The sequence below is a fragment of the Octopus bimaculoides genome, chromosome 14 (assembly GCF_001194135.2).
Source record: "Octopus bimaculoides isolate UCB-OBI-ISO-001 chromosome 14, ASM119413v2, whole genome shotgun sequence".
Lineage (NCBI taxonomy): Eukaryota > Metazoa > Mollusca > Cephalopoda > Octopoda > Octopodidae > Octopus > Octopus bimaculoides.
In genome coordinates, this window is record NC_068994.1 from 57,883,940 (window position 1) to 57,894,161 (window position 10,222).

The 10,222-nt window shown below is 35.2% G+C and overlaps 2 protein-coding genes across 5 annotated transcripts in view; one reads left to right on the forward strand and one right to left on the reverse strand.

Annotated features, from left to right (window-relative positions):
• Window positions 1-3,149, forward strand: part of LOC106868604 (centrosomal protein of 55 kDa) — a 9,998-nt gene extending 6,849 nt beyond the window's left edge. For all 4 annotated transcript variants that reach the window (XM_014913941.2, XM_014913942.2, XM_014913943.2 and 1 more), the window contains exons 5-7: window positions 858-1,004; window positions 1,651-1,737; window positions 2,424-3,149. In XM_014913941.2, the coding sequence (XP_014769427.1) occupies window positions 858-1,004; window positions 1,651-1,737; window positions 2,424-2,633 (444 nt within the window). In that variant the 3' untranslated portion in view covers window positions 2,634-3,149. The remainder of the gene's footprint in view (window positions 1-857; window positions 1,005-1,650; window positions 1,738-2,423) is intronic.
• A 506-nt stretch (window positions 3,150-3,655) lies between these two features.
• Window positions 3,656-10,222, reverse strand: part of LOC106868603 (N-acetyl-D-glucosamine kinase) — an 11,798-nt gene continuing 5,231 nt past the window's right edge. The window contains exons 3-10 of the mRNA XM_014913940.2: window positions 9,194-9,292; window positions 8,193-8,334; window positions 7,620-7,730; window positions 7,272-7,384; window positions 6,504-6,591; window positions 5,679-5,779; window positions 4,927-5,005; window positions 3,656-3,948 (exon numbers count right to left, since the gene is read on the reverse strand). Coding sequence (XP_014769426.1) covers window positions 3,767-3,948; window positions 4,927-5,005; window positions 5,679-5,779; window positions 6,504-6,591; window positions 7,272-7,384; window positions 7,620-7,730; window positions 8,193-8,334; window positions 9,194-9,292 — 915 coding nt within the window. The 3' untranslated portion in view covers window positions 3,656-3,766. The remainder of the gene's footprint in view (window positions 3,949-4,926; window positions 5,006-5,678; window positions 5,780-6,503; window positions 6,592-7,271; window positions 7,385-7,619; window positions 7,731-8,192; window positions 8,335-9,193; window positions 9,293-10,222) is intronic.

Here is a 10,222-nt window from a genome sequence, read left to right on the forward strand (position 1 = left end):
CGGTTAGTGAGTTCAGGCACCTCACCTCAAAGAAAATCTATTCCATGTGCGTCACAAATAGTCCCGTGTGAAGGGATTACGGTTTAACCATCTAACTTAGAGGTATCAAATATAAAATATGGCTAATCCCTGTATATTTATGATGATAAATGGTTTTACCGATAAAGGTTTTTTCATACTGAACTACTTGGTAAAATTGTTAATTATTAATTCTATTACTAATTGACGATTCCCTGCCCTTATTCTTGTATATTTTTTATATATATATATATAGGGAATAAATGATGAGTTTTTTCCCTTATGAGGTTTTTTCACGCTAACTACCAGACATTCCCCCCATCGTGAGTCAGCTGGGGATTCCAAAGATTTCAGTACCTTGTGATAACATCACTCATTCTAGTGGTATGAAGCTGCATCAATGCTGCTCTCCTCCTGTTGTCCATGCATCCATCACCTCAAACCATATCTTACTAAAGAGTTAGTCTTTGCTGTCAACTATGCTCTTTCTCTCAACTGCTTCTCATTTCATTCATATGTCCATACTATCTATCTAGTTGTCAACATATAAATCCAATAGAGTTCTTATAAGATGAGAAATTGGAGGAATATTCCATTAGATAATTCTGAATATATTTCCTTAACCATATACATTTCCTGGAGTATAAATATTGACAATATTAATTATAAGGATTACTCCAAAGTAGCAAAGCTGACATGTTTCAATTTCAACACTTACTGTAAAATGGTGCAGTCTCTTTGTAGTTAGTTTTTTCTCATTCATGTCATATAATGATAATAATAATAATAATAATAATAATAATAATAATAATAATAATGCTTTTTCTTTCTCTCTGAAGAGTTATGATGACGTGAAAAAGAATGAGGAAGAATTGCTTGCACTAAAAACTCAGGTGAAAATATATGCTGAAGATTTCGAAAATGAAAGAAAAGACCGTGAGAAAGCTCAGTCACGGATCAGTGATTTAGAATCTGAAATTTTAAAGGTAAAAGATTTGTTTGTCTCTGAGTGTCGAATGTGGTTTTTAAATTTGTTATAGTATGGTTGTGTTCACTTTCCAGTGGTATGGTTCCAGGTTCAATCCCACTGCATGGCACATCGAGCAAATGTCTTCTACAATATCTCCAGGCTGACCAAAGCCTTGTGAGTGGATTTTGTAGATGGAAACTGAAAGAAGCCCATTGTGTGTGTGTGATTTATTTATATTTACACCTCTTTGAATATGACAAGCTACAAGCAGTCATGTTGTTATCTGCCCTGTTGATAAATCCTTTGCTGGCTTTGCTCCTCGAAAGGTGTTGGCAAGAAGAGGTCCTTCATCTGAAGAACAGGGAACAGTTACTAATAGAAAGGGCATCTTGCTGTAAAAACAGTGTCTCAATAATATGCTCTTCTAACCCATGCTAGCACAAAAAAAATTAATGTGAAAATGAATGAGCAAAAGTATGTGTAAACTGATGTGAATGCACAGGAATGGCTGTGTGTGTATGGTTGTTATTTTCGTACTTCCTCCATTTTATGCAAAGCATCAAAAATGTTTGCAGGAGTATTAGTGTGTATAATATAATACTTGTGTGCCTGTTGTCTTTGTGCATATATTTATAGCTCTGTGTATATATTTTGTTTTCCAGTTAAAACATATACAGGATCCCCCACATGAACAAATGCCCTTGAAATCATATTACACACCAAAAAGTACCAAATATTTCGAGCAAAAGGTGAGACTTACTTGTTTTCTCCCCATTTTATTTTACATCCTCCAACATTAACATCAATAAGATTTATCTTAGACATGTAGACTCTTGTGTTTGTTGCAACTTTTCCATTTAGCTATATAGGTGCACGCATGGCCATGTAGTAAAGAAACTCGATTCCTAACCACATGGCTCTAAGTTCAGTCACACTGCATGGCATCCAGAATAAGTGTCTCCTTCTATAGCCTCTGGCTGACCAAAGCGTTGTGAGTGAATTTGGTAGGCGGAAACTGAAAGAAGCCCATCAGATATGTCTGTGTTTGTCCCCCATCACCTCTTGATAACCAGTGTTGCTGTGTTTGTGTCCCTGTAACTTAGCAGTTTAGCAAAAGAGACCAATAGAATACATGCCAGGCTTACATAAAAAGAAGTAATGGGGTCAATTAAATAAGTACCAGTTACGCACTGGGGAGAACGTAGTCAACTTACTTACTTCCTCAAAATTGCTGGCCTTGTGCCACAATTTGAAACCAATATTAAGGTAGTGTTAGTCATGATGTATTTGTGCTGGGTTTTTTTTTTTTAACCAAATCTCTAATTTCTTCATTACTTAATTAAATCTACTTTGGAAAATAAAATTCCAAATTCTGTGTACACTTGTCCATGTAAAAATCAGTCCCTTCATATTATTTTGTTTTTCATATTTTCAGGAAGCTGTACCACGAGGAATATCAGAAAGTCACTATGTGAATCACGCTTACCAAAAAGACAGTCTTGAGCCTGTGAGGAAACGTGCTGATAAATTCGAGACAGACAGTTTATCCAATTCGAAACAAAACTTTATTTGTCCAAGTTGTAACATGGTGTTTGGCAGTGACAAACAGGCAGAACTTTTAGCACATGTTGACATTTGTTTTTGAAACAAATGACAACAATGTATCTTTTAATATTTTTTTTTATTTATTTAAATTGGAAAAGTTCATTGCGTACATGCATGTGTGTGTGTGTATATATATGTGTGTCAGTGTGTATATATGTGCGTGTTTATGTGATCAAGTTTGTATTTTATCCCACTTTCACCTGACTGTTTTACACTTGCAGTCAACCACGAAAGCATGTCCAGTCTTGTCGACAAAATGTGATCTTTGGGAACAAAACACTTTCTCAGACAATGTTGTTTCCAGTTCACTGCATAAATGCATCTGGGCTGTTCAGTGGTTGATAAAATGAGAAAGATATGCCCTTGCTTGGAAACAGGTGAGGGTTGGTGACAGGAAGAGCATCCGGCCATAGAAAATCTGCTTCCACAAATTCCGTCTGACCCATGCAAGCATGGAAAAATGGATGTGAAAATGAACCTGATGTAAATATTTATTGAAATTATGAAACAATTAGTTTTTAAAATATTTGGAGAAAAATAAAATGTTACAAAATTACATTTGATTTCCTTTTTATTCTTTGTTAAACATGTTTTGCTTCGCTTTTTTCTTGATGTTTCTCCTCTCCAAGTTGTATTCTTCTCTGAGTAAGACACACCGTGTTAACCCTTTTGATACCAACCCACCTGAAACCACCTCTGGCTCTGCTGAAGTGCAAATGTCTTGCTTTCAAAAATTCTGAATTGAAATCTTCCACCAAAACTTAGTCACAATTTATGTTCTAGGAAGAAGGGAAGATAATAAAGTAGTAGTGATCCCAAAATGAAGGCACGCATGCATGTGTATAAGAGAATATGTATGTGCATGTGGAAGAGGGCTGGTGACTTTGACGTGTGTGTAGGTGTAGATATATATATATATATAATCTATGTTTCTCTCCCACCACCACCTGATAACTGGCAGTTTGACAAATAGAATAAGTACAACTCATTCAACTAAAAATTCTTCAAGGTGATGCCCCAGCATGGCCAGAGTCTAATGACTGAAACAAGTAAAACACAACATTTGTTTTATATCTTTCCACGTGATTTTTATTAACATAAACACCATAGAATGAAAAAAATAAACCAACATCCAGTATTTTTTTTTAATAAACGTCTCTGATACAAAGAAATTTATATTGTAAAGTTAGAAAGTGTATTGGCATTAGTTTTGTAGTCGAGAGGCAATAAATGGCCAACAGTCTTCGCACCGAGGTACGCGGCACCAATTGCTCCACTTACTTTGAGCTGCAGCATAGAAACTTTTGAAATAATCTGCTGTTTAGACTGAACAGAACGAAGCTCAGCAACAAAACCTACAACAAAGAGTCAAATCGACCTCATTAATATTATAATTTATGCGAATAGAAAAAAAATATTTAATTATATTTGTCTGTTGAAAAAGAAATACAAAAACCAACACCAGATATTCCAAAGTACTTTTTTTTTATATATATTTGTGACTGTTAAATAGACACAGGTTTGAAATCGGAATGCAAACTGTTGATTCAATATTCATTTCAAATTTTGGCACAAAGCCAGCAATTTTGGAAGTGGAGAAAGTCGATTACATTGACCCTAGTATGCAACTGGTACTTATTTTATCAATCCTGAAAGGATGAAAGACAAGGTTGACCTCATGGAATTCAAACTCAGAATGTAAAGATGGATGAAATTCTGCCAGCTTCATGCCATCTGTTGACTTAATATTACAAGACAAAATAGTTTTGCTTAATTCTTCTAATGCCAACATGTCTGATACCATTCTTGACTCTATGAGGCAAACTTCCTGTTTTAAAGTAATTTCAATTAAAATGTTCTTCCATCAAAATTTTATGTTAATTTATGCTCCAAACATCAGCTTAACAATGTCAATGTTATTCTACTAAATTTTTCGTTATTTTCAAAATTAAAATTAAAACAAAAGTAGAGAATGCATTCCAACAGAAAAATGGTAACACAAAGGTAAAAACTAAAGCCTTGGAAGTATTACACAAAATCACTTCGACTTACAACTTTGAAAAACAAATATTTACTTTTAAGACAAGCAAAACTAGTTTAATTCATTTTGCAAATTAAACTTTTCCTTGAAAAATTAATTTCTTTATTCTTTTCGAAAATAAAACTTAGTTTTGAAAAATTAGATAATTTTTGAAAATTAAAATTCTTCAAATTTGTGAATGTTGATATTCTAATGGATATTTCTGATGACAGCAGATCCACATTGCTGATGCCAACATGAAGAAATGGAAATTAGAATGGTAATTGTATATTTCCGATGTCAGCTAACTTACCTTCTTCCAGAAACTTCCAACTCTTCCATATTGAACCAACACAAACAATCTGTAGGCCATCAGAACATTTCAGTAAATCCTAAAACAGAAAGGAAATGGCGTTATTTGGTCTTGGAGGATGTGAAGATGTTCATCAGTTTTAGTTAATGATTAAAGCAAGGATTTTCCATTCAACATAACATTTTCTTTAATGCATGGTGTATCGAGAAAGTTAGTGAAGGTGCATGGCTCAGTGGTTACAGCGTTGAGCTTACGATCGAGAGGTTGTGAGTTTGATTCCAGGACAAGGCAGTGTGTTGTGTTCTTGAGCAAGACACTTTATTTCACGTTGCTCCAGTTCACTCATCTGTAGAAATGAGTTGCGATGTCACTGGTGCCAAGCTGTATCGGTCCCTTTGCCTTTCCCTCAGATAACATTGGTGGCGTGGAGAGGGGAGGCTGGTATGCATGGGCAACTGCTGGTCTTCCATAAACTACTTGATTTTCCGCCACAATATCTGCACCTGGATAGTTCAATCAGTTTGAATTCTAAAGTCTCAATAAACGGTGACATGTTTAGTTGCATAATAACCTTCTCTTCCAGATTGTGAAAGCATACCATAACGTTTAATCTAAATGGAGTGAAATTTTAAGACTTCATTTTTTTATGGGTTAAAATTTGAATAGAATCATATCATTTTGAAAATCTTGTAGTCTGGATCTGGCGACCCTGAGTAGGATTGAAGAGATTAGCAAATGCATCATTTATTTACCTTATTTATTTTAGGTCCTATGGCATTGACATGGGCAGCTAAAATTTTGCCACATTCTTTGAAAAGATCTAAACAAAGGGCATCTTTATGGTCATTTGCTCCTAAATTAAAATAATAATGAAATGATGAGACAATTAAAGAGTGATGGATTCAAGAAAACATCATTAACACAAATTCATATCACTCTAGTCATTTTCTGATGGACACTGGACTCCGCTTGATCAATTTCGGTCAGATCACACACATGAAGGTGTATGTTGTAAGACCCCAAACATGCAGTGACCCCGCCAGAACTAATGGAAAACATTATCTATGTGTTACAATTCAATTTGAAGATAATAAAGAATTTGGGAGGAATTAATAAAATAAATTTCTTCAGTAGACAAGATGCATTTAATTGTCTTTAGAATGGGTAAACCCCATGTCGTTGTGTACTGAAAGAGGTTACTAAAGGACTGGTAACAGAAAGCACATCTGGTCATAAACCACTACTTCAGGGAAACCATCTGACCCATGCCAGCATGGAAAAGCAGATGTAAAACACTGATGCTAATGATGATATTTAGTCATGTGACTTTAGATTCTGAGTTCACATTCCACAGAGGTCAACTTTGCCTTTCATCTTTATGGGGCCAATAAAATTAGTACCAGTCAAATACTGAGGTAAACAGACTCCTTCTTCAAAAATTTGAGGTCTTAGGGTCATCTCAAAAACCATTAAATTGGTTCTTATATAAAATTCTTAAAGATTATTAGCATTAAAAAAGGAGGTGATGATGGTTAAAAACAAAAGTCTGAGATGGATCCTATGTAGAACATACTTACCCTTGACAATCTCTAGACATAACCTAGCTATGTTGGCTTTTTCAAACTTCGGATAAAGATAATCCAACAGCTGAGCTTTATTAGAGATCTAGATCAAAAGAGATCAAATATCAATATTATATAATGAATTCATAAAACTAATTAATGACATGAAAACATAACTAACGATGTCAACAAGGGTACAAACTAGCACCAGCATTGCTAGAAACAAGAGCCAAAACAACACAGTTAGATGATACAGGTATATCTACCACCTCACTAGGGAGCTTGTCTCACTCTTCTTTCTCGCAGGAGTGGATGTGTGGTAAGTAGCTTACTTACCAACCACATGGTTCCGGGTTCAGTCCCACTGCGTGTCACCTTGGGCAAGTGTCTTCTACTATAACCCTGGGCCAACACATACAGACGCTGGTGCAGATGTAAAAAGCACCGAGTATATTCTTTTTAAAATGGTTGGTATCTGGAAGAGCATCCAGCTGTTGGAACCATGCCAAAGCAGTCAGTGGTGTTCGGCATGGCCATGTGGCTTGCCAGCTCCTGTTAAACTGTTAAACTGTCCAATACAGCATGGGAAACAGACATTGAATGGCGGTGGTGGAGGTGACGATGGTGGTGGTGATGATGATGATGATGATGATGATGATACATTCCATACATATGTCTTGAGATCAACCATTTCTCCCTTCTAACACAACAAAAGCAGACAGACCGTTGAGCTGAGTTGTTTGAGAAAGGATTAAGGTGGGATACTTAAATGTAAATATTTACCTTAAAATGGCGGAATATGGCCTCCTTGATGTACGAAATGTCATAGGGGCAAAGAACGAAGTTATCCTCATGGTCATAAATGGTTTTTATTGCTAACAACGATATCCAGTAAGCTAAATGAATAAGAAGAAAAGGACTGTTGATTTGACTAAATTTATCTTTTGCTAGTATTTGAAGAGTGTGTGTGTGTGTGTGTGTGTGTGTGTGTGTGTTGATATAAAATCAGTTCATTGAGTTACGTCCCTTTGTGTATGAAAACCGAAAAGGCCAACACATTAAAATTTAAATTTTGCGTCTTTCAATCAGAAAACGGGATTTGTTTCAACAATTTAAGCAGGTGATCTTTACCTGATCCTTCATCTCCAATCAAATGACCCCATCCTCCACAACGATGTTGTGAGCCATCGGAATTGATAAGCTGGCAGTTTGAACCAGTTCCAGCAATCAAGATAACTCCACCTACAAATTCAAAATCATATCATTTTCAATAACAGAAACCATTTCCAATAACATAAAAAAAAACTTCAACAATGGTTTTCTTTTAAATCAACAACTTTAATTCTTCAGAATTAAGATTACATACACACACACACACACACAATATCTGCCCACGGAAATACATTGGATGTACTGGGAATTCTCTCAAGTGACACACTGAGATGCAGCATGGAACTTTGTCATTGAACAAGTCTCAAAGCGACGAAAATATTTTGGCAAATTAAATTTAAATGTTCAAGTGAATCTAACGGTTTTTGTATGTTTTTAAATGGCTTATAAACACCTTCCATGCTGCAACTGTTTTTCTTCCAGCAACAATCTCAGATCAGGTCACTTGCTATGCAAGTACATCTCTGTAATAATATTAGAAATCAATATTAAAGTAAAATCAATGCAAAAGGTTTTCTGAGTATGTTACTTCACCTTTGTCTGAAACGGTATAAAAAGCACATTCTGTGTCACTGCAACAATATAGTCCTTCTGATAAATGACTGTAATTTTTCGTGAATCTACTTTTAAGTTCTTGTTGAATTTCTAGTTCGTCTCCTCCACTAAGTGACAGACCCTTTAATTAAATAACAATAATAATAATAATGATATGGTTAGTAGAGTTAAAGGTTGGAATAACCATCTAAGGGATAAAAATATCTGTTATACTACCAGCACAAGGCCAGCAATTTCAGGGAAGTGGGTAAGTCAGTTACATCAACCTCAGTATATGACTGGTACTTTATTCTATCGACCCTGAAACAATGGAAAGCAATGTTGACCTCAAGAGAATTTCAACACTGAACATAAGGAGGGATGAAATGCTGCCAATCATTTTTACCTGGTTCTGCCAGTTTGCCACCTTAATGATAATAAAGATAAAAAGCAAAGGTAATGCAGGTAGCAATTATAGACCAACCACTTGCTTACCATTAGTGTGGAAGCTGTTAAGAGGATTGCTCTCAGAAAGCATTTACAAGCATTTCTTCATGCTAAAGCTAATTAATTCTCTTATGTTGTCTGCCATATTGGATATACTGAATGATGATGATGATGATGATGATGATGATGATGATGATGATGATGATGATGGTGGTGGTGATGATGATGATGATGATGATGATCATGAAGACGATGATGATGATAATGACGATGGTTTTAAATTTTGGCACAGGGCCAGCAAGTTTGCGGAAGGAGCTAAGTTGATGAAATCGACCTCAGTGTTCAACTGGTACTTAAAGGCTGTAGAAAGGAGACAGTTCTCTGATCTGTCAGATCTGGTCAAACCATTTAACCAGCATTTGGTTTGCCAGCAGGGAAGACAGATGTTAAAAAGATGATGACAACAAACAACAATACATTTTTAACAAAAACATTGCTTTCATCCAGACATGTCTGGCATTATAGAAAAGGAAATAGAAGCTACAAGAACTTACCAGTGACTTTAGTTTCAAATCTGATTTTAAACCAGCTTTCTCCTTTATCTCAGAAATCATACATTCAACTCGCTTTAGACATTCATCAAGTCCAATGAGCTGTTCAATGAAAGATTAAAAAATAGAAGTACATATAAGAATCTAAATTTATTTTTTGCTATTTAGATTAAGGTATTTAGGCCTTCTGTCTTCATCACAAACAATTATTTCAATTGAAATTTCATTGCAAATAATTCCAATGTTTTCTTTTGTTTCTGTCTGTTTTCCTATGTCTGGCATGGGTTAGATGGATACATATTGTTGAGGCATTGTTTTATTGTTGAGACAGCTGGATACCCTTCCTGTCACTCACCCTTACCTGCTTTTTAAGGAATCTCTTATTTCATACATCTTCAAAGGCATAGAGCCAAGTGGATGATTTGTTGACAGAGCAAATGGCATCAACATTGCCACTTGTAACTGGTGATATCTGGAGAAGTAAACAAATACATAGACACACACTCACAGATACACACACTCATACATATAAATATATATCATCATCGCTGTCGTTCAACATCCACCTTCCATGCTAGCATGGGTGGGACATACATATACAAACACACACACACACACACACATATATATAGTTTACTGTTCAATTAAGGTAAGATCAACAAAAAAAGAGTACTCCATTCAGTGAGAGATAAATACCAATTACTGTACACAGTACAACGATGAGAATTACTAATAGTTTCTTGCTGTGTTGACACGTGTCTATACAGGATTATTTTATAATGTGTCTTGTTTCTCTGGACACTGGTAGAACATGTGATCAGAGTCTGAGATTGCTTCGAGGCACAAAGCTTGTCGTAAAATCCTGCCTAAATACGCATCTTCGCAGCAAGGAAACTATTAGTACCTCTTATATTTATACTGTGTACATTAAATTATATATATATATATATTATAAGGTTTTTAACTTTTAAATTTTCATATTCAAAAGAGACAGAGACTTCAAATCCTCTGGAAAATTATTATATATATATA